Raw genomic sequence first — 14,562 nt, 5'->3', positions numbered from 1 at the left:
TCAAATATATAAATTTGTTTGATTTTGATTTGATTTTGATTGGATTTTGATTTGATTTTGATTTGATTTGAACACCTCCACGCATTCGAAACATCAAAACTTATTGATTTTGAAGCCCCATTGACACGCTCTTTCACCCATCATTAGATTCCCAAAAGCGACAAAACAGAAAATTTTCACCGATTTGAACACTCGCACGCATATCACCTGCATTATGCAAAATTTATACAATTGTATCATTTGCTCACCCCTTTGTACAATTTTTGCTGATCCTCATCAAAAACGATTTTCTACTCAAATCATTTCTGATCGCATCAGTAGTGATTTTTTGGAATTAAAATCTTCTCTGATTTCCTAATTCCATAATCATGATCTTACACGAAATCAAATCACATAAGGATCAGATGAGTGCGATTATGTAACGACGATTTTTCTTTAGGCTAGGATCAGTAGTGATCAAATCAGTAGTGATTTTTTAAAGTTCAAGATCAGTGATCTTAAGATCAGCAGTGATCGTCGATCACTGGTGATTTTTGATTTTTGGTGATTTTTCCAGCCCTGTCACTTACCCAAATAAGCCAGAATAACCATACGATTAAAACCTCTACCACAGGCACTTTCAATTAAATAAAAAAAAAGATTAATTTAGTTAATACTTGCACAGGAAAGTCATCAAAACAGAATTCAAACATCATCGGAATATTTTTAAATACTTTGTAATACGGTTTCATACATTACTCTATTATCGTGTTAATATTATTGTAGTCGATATCAGTTAATTATGCTGTACTGATTAAAATAATCATACCAATTGCTACCACACTACGCGCGCAACGGTTCTGCGCAAGCAGAAAGCTCAGAACCCACTTCAATCATCGTCACAATCCAACACTTCTTCCAACATTGAATACAATTAATGTCTACAGGTCGTGCGTATGTTCAAATTATCGCGAAAACTAACCCAGTATGAAGAATTACGACTTTCACTTTCATCACTTCGTTTGCTTTCTTTATACAAAAATACTAATAGAACACAAATTCCCTAACAGAAAAGATCACTGGAAAATTAGAACCGTTGACTATGCGGATCCTCACCGTCACACAGCTGAAATTCTGTACTTCACGGGACGCTGGTAATCAGCACGGAAATGAGTGAATCTATACGACCGTTATGACGTTTAACAGATACATCCTACACAGTTGAAAGTAGTATGCCGTTTCAACATTAGTTGGAATAGTTATCTACGGGAGCTGACATTGGAAATTGTAGGTATAGGTAATAGTAATAGTAAGCAGTGGTAATTATTTACTTGATTCTAAACGACAATTGGGATAACTTTTTTTTGCTTGCTTTCACAATTAGCAATATCTACGTTAAAACGATGTTTTTTTTCTTAAATGCGTTGCTTCCTGGCTGTGCAGTTCAACTTCGAAAGAGTTTCTTGGTTTGTCAGTGGCTAATAAATAATGATAAGTGCTAAATCGCTACGCTTTCATGCTGTCTAATGTTATGAAATATTTAGGTAAAATGTATAGTGTCGATTAAAACATTCATTGCGGCTTTACTAAACTGGATTGTGTATGTTCTCTTTCATATTTTTATTAGCAGTAAATTTTATTTATTCTACGTAGAAGCACTGTCTCAAGATCTTACTATGTAGCAAAAGTACCACTTCCGTTCAGTTTCAATGCAGTCGACACAGTTTTCGTTCACAGTTTTCTTTCAATAATGCATTCCGTTTTTTTTTTCATTACTTAGTTTATTTACTTAGTGTGCTTTGCCAACAGCACTAGCGAATTCTGTTGTTGTTATATAAATATCTAAAAGCCTAAAACAGTAGTAAATAAAATTTACATAGAAAACTCAGATTCAACAAAAAGTCATTGCACTGTTTGGAGGGGTACCATTCTTTCTTCCGTTATGTTCTTCTTTGCATCGAACTAACGTGAACAAATATGTGGGGAGAAAATTAGTTGTGGTTTCAGTATGATTTTTTTAACTTCAGAAACGAAAGATAAGATTGTCAAAACAGAATCTTCTGAACGCGCATATGTTGTTTGCCAAGACAATTTCAAAGAATTAGATTCTTTTAACAATTGTTTCGAATAAGTGTCCATTTCGTTCCGTATTACATTGTAACCATCTTATCACACAAACTCCCAACTTCAAAGAAACTTGTGTTCTCTCAGACGAACCGATGAAACTCACCAAATGAAAGGCCGTTTGATGGATTCCTGTTGATCTTCCAACAGTTGTTCGATACTCGAGAGAACAAGCTCGGCGAAGTTAATGAGTTTGATGACTAACCCGACATACGGATGGACATCTATCGTTTAATATTCGTTCACTATGAATAGTTTTTTTTAATATTGATATAAGATTTCCGTTTTGCTCAGATTATAAATTATAGCCGTTCATTATCAGTTTTTCCAGTTAGCAGCGAATACTGGATTCAAACCGCTGACTTTTTCTGTTATTTTATTATTACTCTGAAGGGAAGACGAAAATAAAATATTTCCAAAACTTTATTAGGAACACGTGGCCTATCTACAAAACGAATATAAAATAGATTCTATATTTTCAAAACAATATAGAAAATAGAGAGCATGATACTAGCATACATTCTACGCGATAAATGTCTTCCGTGATAAAAGAAATTTTCGAAAAGGAACATTGTACAAAATATTTAAAAGCATCTTTCCTCAGGAAAAAAAAAACAAGAAAACATTTCTCAGCCATCCAATAGAGAGCGATCGCCCAGAAGACCAGATTAATCGGTTCATTGCCACTGTCCTACACCGGGCTGACTAGGATAGGGTGGGTAGTTGTAGTTCGAGGGTGGCGGAGGAGGTGGATACGAATGGTACTGGGAATCGGATGGGGAGTAGGGAGCACCAGTCGTCGGATAGTAAGGGTATGTCGGTGGAGGATAGTATCCTTGAGTTTGGTACTGGGAAGTCGCTTGATAAGGATATTGATAGGGATTGGTTCCACTTTCCGGAATATAGGTCGGAGGTGTTTCATAGCTTGCAGGGCTTCCACCGGTGTTTCCGGCAACCGGAGTAGGAATGCCCGGAATGGCGGCACTCTCAGGTCGATGGAAAGCTGATCCATTCGAACTGACCGTCTGAGTCGTACAAGGAGCATTATTTGTGGCGGTCGTAGTGTAGGATGCGTACGGAGTAAAGGAAGGAGTACCAGCCGAACTTGGTTGCATCTGTTGATAGCTTGATGCAGTATCAACTGGACTGGCAATGGCCGTACTGGTCATGTAACTCTGAGATTGCTGATGCGATTGATTCTGCTGATGTTGGCTTGAAACAGAGGATGAGGGAACGTGGCCGTGGGACGATCCTCGCGATTGGCTCCTCACTTGCTGCTGTTGCTGCTGATGATGATGAGGTGATGCCGTCGGTTGCTGCTGCTGAGGTTGAGAAGTGCTACTCAATTGCTGTTGGTAGTAGTTTGTAGAATCCGTTGGAACAGTGGTTGAGCTCATCGTCGTCACTGTTGATACTGATGAGGATGGCGGTTGATAGTAGTTGGAACGATTCACTGATGATGGTGTGTTGTTATTGGATGCATATGAGGAACCTGAACGCAAAACAAAATGTACGTTTGGAATAATATTTACTCTTTCATTACCTAATCTAGATTTATTTCACCCAAGCAAATTACTACCAATAAACTATGCATGCCAAACATAAAATAAAAAATTAATGGATAATAAATGGAATGAGTTTCAAAAACCATAAGCAGTAAAAACAAAGAAAGTTTTAAAAAACGGGTGGGTAATTTCACATACATAACTGGAGAATGTGAATACGAATAAGATATTCATAAATCTTTCACACATCCGCATATCGATAATCGTTGACGATGGTTCTAAAAAGAACAGATTTGTGCAATTTTTCCGAAGGTTACATCTGTTATTTTTTGTCATCATTTATTTATCTACACCAGAATCTAAATTCAGAACTAGGACTTAGGAACTGGAACTGACATCAAGGACTACACTCGGAAACTAGGACATGCTCAGAATTCAGTTGCAAAGTTCATGTTAGGAATCCAAATCAAGAATTCAGTTTCAGTATTTAATTCTAGAATTTTGGAACTGAACTCATTTTCCAAATTTAATTATAGAACTTCAATTTTGAACCTGAATTGAGGAACTGAATTCTTGGAACTTGGAATCTAGTCTCAGAGTTCAAAGTCCGAATTTGTTTCCTGTAGGCAGGTTCTAAATTCTGAATCAGGAAGTAAATTCTTAAGCAGAATTCAGGTCTAAAGGTCATATAAAGAACTTTATTTTAGGATTCTGAATTTGAATAAAGGAACTAAATTCACTTCTAAAATCCAAATCCAAAAACCAGTTCCAAAAATCTAGTTCCAGAACGATTTATTAATGTTTAGTTGAATTGACGTGAAGTCGCCATACCTAAGCTCAGTTTTGCAATGACTGGGTGGCAGGGCTTGCATATTGAAGCAACGAATATGAACGAAAGGGTTTCACTATCTGTGCTATTCACACACATTCGTATGTCAGGTAGAATTCACAGCGCAACCCAAGCCAGGAGAGCTGCTTCGTTCGTTCATTAGTTCATGAATATGCCCGCTTGCTGAGACCTATGCTTCATGAGGTTAGCATTTGATGAATGGTTCTCATATTGTAGATGCCTATGAGGAAACTAGTTTCATAACTTTTAGTTCCGATGAATATTAATTTAAAGAACATTGCTTTTAGTGTTTCTAGGATATGTACACAGTGTAAACTGCCAAGAAACAAATGGATCGTTTTGAAATGGGCTCAAATGCAAAATTTCTGCTATAAAATGTTTAAAGTCTGTTTGAAATGTGATCAAATTTGGTCTTGGAATGCGAACATTATGTTAAAAATGATTTCTGTAAACCTACTTTTTAAAAATAAACCGTAAACATTGCCTATATGACGTTGCTTCGCGTCTTGTAGCACACCGTGAGGCATGGTCTTCTTTCTCGTACAATACTAACGAGAGTGAACCCTTCATTTCATTACATTGTCATGGATTGCTTAGTTCATGTGTTAACTGAGAATGAGAGCACAGACAATTTACTTGGCAAGGGGAATTGGTCTGCTCAGTAGCATATACTCTCACGCATCCAGTTTCTCTCTAATATAGGTCTCTCATTCAGCTATGTCAAGCAAAGTGTTCACAGCAGATATTTTTTGTTGCTTCGTTCGTTTGAGGATTCACAATACAAGCCCTGCTGGGTGGAAACATAAGTTGGAGAAGTCAAATGAATGATCTACTCACAGAAAAGATGATTTTTTGTAAAAAAAAATGCACTCAGAGACAGGACGGAAAATAGGTATAGAGCGAGAAGATTAGTGTTTGCTGTCTGATGAACAGAGAATATGTTTGGATATATGGTACCGGTCGTGAGGCGGCTAGGATTAAGACCTTTATTCGATATACGCTCACCAACCAAGTTTTGTGGTAGAACTGTGTCTACCACAGCTCAGGGTGGTGGTAATGGTAAACGCGTATGCACTCTGAGCATTTCTTTTTCCTAAAAATCATCTTTCTGTAAGTTTATCATTCATTTAGCTTTTACAATATATGTTTCCACTCAGTCATTGCAAAACTAGTTCCAGAATCCAGAAAAGGAATCAGTTCCAGTCTTAGTTTAATTTTTTTTATTTGATTACAGAGGTTTAAACCTTAAGGTCATTTGCCTCTTGAGACCAGAAAAACTTTCTGACCCCAAGTACAGGGTTGGGAATTGAACCCAGGTGGGCTACATGAAGGCATCGACTAACCCATCACAGTACAGTGATATATACAGGTATACAGTGTATACCGTCCTGTTTAAATGCTGAACCTGTATTCTGGAACTAATTTCTGAAAATGAATTCTTAAACTAAATTTTAAACCTGAAATTTAGCTCAGAATTCAATTCCCGAATCCAGTATTCAAAAGCTTATTGCTTCAACTGATAATCTGTTAAAATATGATCCGTATCTAATGGCGAAAACAGATTGGAAAATTGACATATGAATGCAATTATGTAATGAAAATCATGAAAATGTTACCGCAGAGACGGGACTCGAACCCGTAGCTAACTCTTAGCCGGGGAAATTGTTTTACCAATTAAACTACCCTGCATATGAAGACACATGAAGAGAAAGTCTGATTGACTAAACGAAACCAAGCTTGCTTCGCTGTACTTGGTCATCACGGCTTTCACTTTACAGTCCTATATCTACGGAAACAAAATCAACAGAAACACGCACATCGATCACGAGACTATTTTTCCCTTTTTTCTTAGCGGCGGTTCCACCTTTTTATCAGAAATATTGCAAAAAATGCCTCAATTTTCTTCACATATTACGTTTCGTCTTCGACTCATCAGTGCATTAGCAGATCATGTTGAACTGCTGATGCAAACCTACTGATTAACATAATCCTCTGAGCAGACGTAAAGCAGACTTATGTTGATCCGTGGGTTTGCATCAGCAGCTGATGCACTGATTAGGCGAAGACTAAACGTAAAAATATGAAATAATTCATATGCACTTTGCACAAACTGATTACCCATAAGGTACCAATTTTGCTGATTGTCTAACAAAATTACTTTTTCTTTTAAAATGTCAAACAACTTTTTCTTACGTGGACCCACACGGATCGAAGGATGCGGCAAACATAGATATTATCATCAGTCACCATTTCATCAGCCACTGCCGATCGCCAGCTGAAGGTTGGATCTGCCAAAATAGACCACTGCGACATTATCTGATACTATCCTAGTTTTAAGTTAGTCGTTAATTAAAATCAGAAAATGCCCTTGGCATCTTAGAGCTTAAGCAGTATGCCTTAAAAAATTATATTATTGAATAAAAAAAAATTTCTTCTTGAACTTGATGAAAATTCCAATTTCAGATCCTGAATACAATTCTAGAGTCAAGGTTCTGTATTTAGTTCCAGGTCCAGAACTTAATTTTGAATCCAGGTCCAACAATCATTGCCAGATCCAGAATCTAGGTGCAGCATTTAGACTCTGAGCTCAGGTTGAAAAAATTCAGCTGCAGGTCCAGAATACAGGTTCCGAATTGTCGTACACGTCTCGAAGTGTGTTCAGTTGTTTTAAACAGCATCCACAACATAGCAATTTCAAAAATAAATATCCCGTGTGGCAGGCCATCTAAACCTGTGGTTTGAAGACCTTCATTTACATTGCAATCAGGAAATTTATGCACAGGAGTGCCAGAGAAAACGTTAGCTTCATTTCCGTCCTCTACTCAAGCAAGACAACTATTTCGTTCTGTTCTGGGTGTATTTTAGCATCTTGCCATTGCGAAAAATGGGTCATGAAGGCATATGTCACGGAAAACCCTCAGATAAAGCCCAAGAAAATGCACCCTCTCAACACGCTAGTGCTACGCTCCGAAGTAAAAATATGGAACTATCGACAAGCGGAAGCGAGACAAAAGCAAAGGCTTGGGATTACATTCTATTTGTAAAATTTGGCCTTTCTGTTTCACCAGATTTCGCAGCCGATTCGTAGCGTACAGAATCATTGTATGGTATCATCGTACGATCCTAATGACACTACGAATCCTTCCATGTCAGGGTTCGAACGCGAAATCGAGACATGTAGTTTAAGACAAACTGATGAAAGTAATCAAGCAGACAGTGCAAAACTTGTTGTAAAAAGTCAAACGAAAGACTTCGCAATTTGTCTTCGTATAATTTTTATCACAATGCTCGTCCACATATAGCGGTTTCGGTCAAAAATGACATCATTGTACGGTCCTACTGACATGGATGGAAAATTTTACCTCACCCGCCATATAGTCATGACTTGGCTCTATCCAACTGCCAATTGTTTCGATCAATGTTGAACGCATTTATCTCAATACTCTTTACTTTAGTTTAGAACTCTTAAATTGCCAGGAAGACAGGAAAAAACTAGATTCCGATGTATAAAATATGTTGCCAGTTTTTCACAATAGAGACTCAAATTTGAGGCAATCCAATTAGAATCCCGACACTTAAATTATTCTAGAACAGTACCTCTAGTGGTCGGATCTGAAGATGGGCTATTCTTTCGCGAACGGCTCAAAAGAACTAGTTCTTTTGAAAGAATGAATGACCAATAGTTCTTTTTTTTAGAACGGTAGTTCTTCAGTTCAAAGTTGTGGACCTTTTTTTTTTTTGCTCGCTCAATCTTTTTTGAGAACGGTAGAACACAGTTTAATATGAACCTCAGTTCTAATTGGGTTCTCGGTTAGTCATTCAACAAGCAAACTAACTATGAAAAGAATGACGAACGAATCACGAGAACTAGTTCTTTTAATAGAACTCTGCATCAGTGAATGGTTCTTTGAAATAAACTGTTTTGCCCATCTCTAACAGTTCGGCTGAAAAGTTCGTATCGTTTCTATGAGAGGGCGCCACTAGAATTAAATCCATACCATTTTCAGTTAGTACCAACCTTCAAAAGATACGTGTATAAATTTGACAGCTGTCTGATTATTAGTTTGTGAGATATTGCATTTTGAGTGTAGCTACTTTTGTTATTGTGAAAAAATGGAAAAAAAGGAATTTCGTGTGTGAAGTGGGAATTTCGGAGTGAAGTGATGGAGCCATGTTTCGTCCATTGTTATATATCGACGAAAAAAATCGGTTTTATTTCGATATAACAGCTCCAAACACTGCTCAGAATAATCAAATCGTTGTTGTTTTTGATCGATTGTGAGCTCACTCGACACCCATTTTGCACAAAGCTTTCTCATATAAAATATTCGTGAATAATATGTCCAACACGTTCCTTTGATATCTTTAGGGTGTGAGCTATCTCGATGAACTTCACTTTACGGTCATTGAAAATCATTTTGTGGATTTTTTTCACGTTTTCATCGGTAACAGCCTCTTTTGGACGTCCACTGCGTTCATCGTCTTCGGTGCTCATATGACCAGTACGAAATTTTGCAAACCACTTACGAATTGTTGCTTCGCCCGGTGCAGAGTCTGGATAACACTCATCAAGCCAATTTTTGGTATCGGCGGCACTTTTTTTCATCAAAAAGTAGTGTTTCATCAACACACGAAATTCCTTTTTTTTTCATTTTTTTCACAATAACAAAAGTAGCTACACTCAAAATGCAATATCTCACAAACTAATAATCAGACAGCTGTCAAATTTATACACGTATCTTTTGAAGGTTGGTACTAACTGAAAATGGTATGGATTTAATTCTAGTGGCGCCCTCTCATAGAAACGATACGAACTTTTCAGCCGATCTGTTATCTGTAATGTTTGAACAGCAATTTATATAAAAACTACAGTACACATAAGTGAAATAAGCCGCTCCTTTAGTACTAAGTTATAAAGCGTGATTTTTGTAGAGGTATAGGATTTGATTTAAAAAAAATACAAAAAATTTGAGAAAATTGATGAAATCTTCATTGGAATATATAAAACGATCAATATAATTTAATGTTTGAAGATAATTTCAAGCAAATGTTAGCCACGGTTCCGAATCATGCGCAAGGTTCAATTTTGGCACACTCTCTCCAACATATCGGCCGGTACTTCACAAATAATGCCACCGGTCCATAACCCACACCAAACAGTGATTTTTTTTAGGATGCATTGCTAGCTCTTGCAATGCTTCTGGCTGATCTTCACTGCAAATGCGGAAATTTTTTTTGTTGACATATCCATTCAACCAGAAACGAGCTTCGCCGCTGAACACAATTTTTCGATAAAAAAGTAAATAGTCCTCCAACTTTGCCAATGCATGTTTCAATTATAGACCAAACTGAACAAGTTTGAGAATGACACAAGACACGACTCACGCGTGAACTAACAAAAACTGTGTTGCCAAAAAGATATCAGCAAAAATTCACTCTTTATAAAAATTTCCAGTTAGCAAATATTTATTGCATTCGTTTATTTTAATCCGGCTTTAATCCTTTGTGCTCGTTTGCCGAAGGTAGAATAGACTATTTTAATCGGAAATAAGTTTCCGTTATATTTGAACGGAGAACGACAATGATAGTTTTGAAGCCTCTGACAATAATGTTGCACCATTTCAAATTTTAACGAAAAACATAAGGAGTCAAGAACTATAAAACAAAACTCTTTATCCAAAGTTTTAAAATCAACTTAAAACATGAATGAAAAATAAAAAATAACAAAAGTATAAAACGCAACTTTTGAAACTTTAACTACTGTTGTTACACCATTAAAATGTTAGAGAAACTTACCATTGTAGGTGGACGACACCGGACCAGCTGCATAGGGTTGATGCTGCATTGGCGAGCTAGTGTACATTCCGACAGGTGGTGCTGCCGGACCAGCCGTCGATTGAGCGACTGGCGGTGGCGGTGTTTGTTGTGGATACATTTGCGGCTGGGAATACTGATCATAGTAACCGGAAGCGGCCGACGACGGCGGATAGCCACCATAGGGTCCGGTATTGTTGCTGCTACTATTGTTGTTGGCTATTGAAGTGTTTCCACCGATGATGGTGTGTTGAGCAGCCGATATCGGTGTGGCTGTTCCACTAAGGGAGCTGCTGTTACTGTTTTGGCTGTGGTTCATCACGACCGCCGGCGAAGGAGATGGCGAGGAAGATGCAGAAGATGACGAGACCGGATGGTACGGGGAAGGGTTGTTACGTTTGCTCAAAGCTTTCTTGGCTGCGTTGTAGTCATTTTTCGGTTGTTTGGGAGGTTTTTTGGCAGCTGCTGCCTTCTTTCCTGTTGGAGTTGCCTTCGGTTGATAATCCATGAAATTGTCGGTGGGGGTCGGTGATCGAGTTATGTTACTGAGACAAGTCTGGAACTCACTCTGATTCTGGTTGTTGATAAGAGCCGACGTTGTTTTCTCAAGGAAATTCAAACTGGACTCATATTGGGATGGTGGTGGTGGGGGAGGCTGAGAATGCGATTGCGGGCCGTAGTATGATGGTGAATTGTTGTTTCCTGTATAAGGATTCCAGGACGAGTGTTGTGTTTGCGTCGGTGTCTGCTGCTGTGGATGATGTTTGTGAGTTCCGTAAGCAGATGCATGCATATGCTGCGGCTGATGAAGAATAGAACTTTTAGCAGGAGCAGACGAAGGATTTGGCACACCATATGTCGACTGTTGATTGTGGGATGGATAAGCTGCAGACGGCTGATACTGTTGTTGCTGTGGAATCTGCGGAGATTGATGCGATAGAGTTTGTCTTCCTGGTGCGGGATAGTGTTGCCCTTCCGAAGATACAGATACCGGCGGTTGAATTGTCGAAGCTTGTTGAGTTTCTGTTGAGGACGCTGCATGCGATGCGCTTGGATTCGGTGGTACTACAGAACCACATTCTTCAGGAGTTACCGATTTTGTCGGAGTAGAAGCATCCGGAGTTTTGCCTGCCTTGTGCCTGTAGTTTTTCAATGATGATTGAGATGTTTTCGTTTTCCTCTCTACCAGATTCGGTTTGTAGACAACCTTCTCTCTGAGAGGTGGGATTTCGTCTTCTATTGTTACTGTGGCAGGTGGTTGTTGATGCGTTTGATGGCTAGGAACTTGAGTATGATTACCCGTATGCTGGAAGTTTTTGATAGGTCCTTGTTTCTGAGGAGCCAACGAGTAAGCCGACTGAATCATTGGAAATTTCGATGAACCATGCTCTATAGCAGCCTTTGAAGCTGCATTAGAAAACGATGCTACGCTGGCAAGCGGTATTTTGGTTCTCTTGCATCCTACCATACCATCTCTGATCTCTCCTTCTTCCAATTCGTCGCTCTTCATATCACAATCCACTATTTCACCTTTCTCGGGATAATCATCAATATTCATAGAATCTCTTTCACTATCGGGATCCAGTGGAACAATGCTTGAGTCAGACTTTTCTTCATCGTCTGAATTGGATGGAATACTCAAAGAGTTTCCTTCCGAACAATCACCGCCAACCTTTAGCGAAGTGCCGGCCTTGGTAGCCGTTGAAGTCATACTTGCTCTCCGACCGGCGGCAGTAGCCGAACCTAACGGACCACCCTTGGTAATACCATCTTTATTCTGCCCTACCTTGAAAGCAGTTCGAATGGCAATTATTTTACCAGTCTCAAGCTGCATATAGATTCCTTTGGGTGATTTTAGCACCATTACTTTCTGGCCAGCCTTGAGAACAATATTAGATTTGTCCGCCGAACTTGTAGGAATTACAACGTCTAATAGATAAGAAAAAATAATCATTTTTTAAATGAGGGAAAATTTGTACCAAACAAATACGCTCACCGATTGGAAGTGTCATTTCCTGTGCAGTCATGCCCTGCCGTTGCCAAACTTCGGCCGGTATCCATCTGGTAGGGCGATTGCCACCAATCGCATTTTTACCGGCGTCTCCTGACTGCATTGGGCGCACCTAGTTTCAAAATAATGACCGATCAATAATTAACTTTAAGATATCAAATGTGCCGCACTCACCGATGCCACCGGTCGATGAATGATTGAACCATCCGGAGTTCGGATCGCTCTGTACGTTGTTCCCATCGACGTGTACGAGTAGCTGGGTTTGGTAGCAGCTTGTTTCTCCAACTCATATCCTCTCTGAGCTTGACGTTTCTCAGCAGAAGACAGTTTCTTTTCCTTCCGGTCAATCAATAAACTCTCGTGAGCAAAAGGAGCTTTCGTCAGTTGCTTCGAGTAAATCTCTAACAAATTCTGCATGACCACATCGATAAATTTATCTTTCTCGTCACTAAAATCCTGCATTTCACTTTCTTCTCCATCGTCATAACACAAACTGGTCACTTCCTTCATTGACAGATGAGCATCTGGGTTACACTCATCCACGATCCGGTCGCTCATACCCTGCTTGTTGATCTGGCGATCGTAGATCTTCTTCTCCAAGCAATTATCCATCACTAACCGATAGACGAAGCATGGCTTTTTCTGCCCGTAGCGATACACACGACAGACGGCCTGCGTGTCGTGACACGGATTCCAGCTTGCATCGAACACAACAACGCGGTTTGCACCGACCAAATTGATACCGAGCGATCCGGCTCGGGTTGACACCAGGAAGAGATGAATGTTCGGATTCGAGTTGAACTCGTTGATTAGCTTTTCGCGCTCTTGAGCTGCTGTTGATCCATCCAAACCTGGCAGGGGGTGACAACATAATTTTATGAGTTCTGATCATATTTGAATAAAATAAAATAAATTGAATATTTGAAACAAATGTAAGATAAGAAAATGTTTTAGTTTTTAAATTGCATTTTTGTCCGAAGAACCCTACCGTTGAATACGTATTCTAAAATTCTACTCGAAGATTGAAAAATCCTTCTTTATGAATTCCATTTCGAAGGCTTGTAATCAATATTTCTCACTTCTGGGAACAGAAACCTAGTGAGTCAATGATATTTCTATCGACACCATCAATCCTCAGTTTTGAATATTTTGCCCTTATTTTGCTTCGCTGTTTTCTCTCAGAAAATTTTTCCAATTGAGCAATTCGTAGACTCTCAAAACGATAGGGTTTACTTGACCGACCGTTCATACGAGAATTTGAGTCATCGATTGGCCACCAGGAGGCAGCACCCGCAACAGATAATGGTTTGGGCCGCTGTAACCGCAGATGGGCGCTCTCCAATCGTTTTCATCGAGCCTGGCGTCAAGGTAAATGCGACATATTATCGGGAAAGTATTCTGGAGGTTGCTTTGAAGCCGTGGGCAGACAAACATTTCGGTGGCAGACCATGGACGTTTCAGCAGGACTCGGCACCGTCTCACAAAGCTCGAGTGAACCAAGAATGGCTGAAAAACAACGTTCCGAACTTCATCACGTCTACACAATGGCTCTCGAATTCACCAGATGCGAATCCAATGGATTATTCTCTTTGGGCCATTTTGGAGAGCAAAGTCCGAACTAAAAGATACACCAGTCTCGAGGCGCTGAAAAAAGGTATTGTCCGCGAGTGGGCCTAAATACCTGCAAGTCACATTCGACAGCTTGCGATTCGTTTTTTGACCGTCTCAAGGCCATAGTCAAGGCAAAAGGTGGTCATATCGAGCAAAAGTGAATTGATTTTGAATTTTGTATTTTTTTTACACATTTTGTACTTTGAATTAAGTAAAAGTAATTTTCCAAACTGAATTTATGGCCCTTTTAATTGATTACACTTCGAGTGCCGGACCCTGTATACCCTTTTCCGCAAGCCAATTGAGAGTGGTTTTGGCATAGTGAGCCGATGCTAAATCCGGCCAAAACAGTGGAGGTGTACGCTTCTTATACAAAGGCCGAAATCTCTTCTGGAGACACTCAGATCGATAGAATGCTGCATTTATAGTTCCGGTAGTGTAAACAATGGTTGACTTCAAACCACAGGAACATATTGCTTGCCATACCAGTACCTTTAGACCGAATTCCTCCACTTGAATCGACCTGTCCGCATCGCTCACATCCTCCCCAACGACGACAGTAAAGTATTGTGAACCTGGAAGGGTTTTTGAGTCTATCAAACGCATGCATCCGGACACTACAAAAGACGCGAATAAAATTTACGGGCCCTTGTTGCTGCTCGCTTCTT

The 14,562-nt window shown here is 39.3% G+C and overlaps 1 protein-coding gene across 4 annotated transcripts in view; it reads right to left on the bottom strand.

The window, feature by feature from the left end:
- Window positions 1–700: 700 nt before the first annotated feature.
- Window positions 701–14,562, bottom strand: part of LOC131439558 (uncharacterized) — a 30,988-nt gene continuing 17,126 nt past the window's right edge. For all 4 annotated transcript variants that reach the window (XM_058610713.1, XM_058610711.1, XM_058610714.1 and 1 more), the window contains exons 3-6: window positions 12,458–13,134; window positions 12,269–12,395; window positions 10,255–12,201; window positions 701–3,595 (exon numbers count right to left, since the gene is read on the bottom strand). In XM_058610713.1, the coding sequence (XP_058466696.1) occupies window positions 2,781–3,595; window positions 10,255–12,201; window positions 12,269–12,395; window positions 12,458–13,134 (3,566 nt within the window). In that variant the 3' untranslated portion in view covers window positions 701–2,780. The remainder of the gene's footprint in view (window positions 3,596–10,254; window positions 12,202–12,268; window positions 12,396–12,457; window positions 13,135–14,562) is intronic.

The sequence above is a fragment of the Malaya genurostris genome, chromosome 3 (assembly GCF_030247185.1).
Source record: "Malaya genurostris strain Urasoe2022 chromosome 3, Malgen_1.1, whole genome shotgun sequence".
Lineage (NCBI taxonomy): Eukaryota > Metazoa > Arthropoda > Insecta > Diptera > Culicidae > Malaya > Malaya genurostris.
This window is presented reverse-complemented; position numbering and strand designations above follow the sequence as displayed.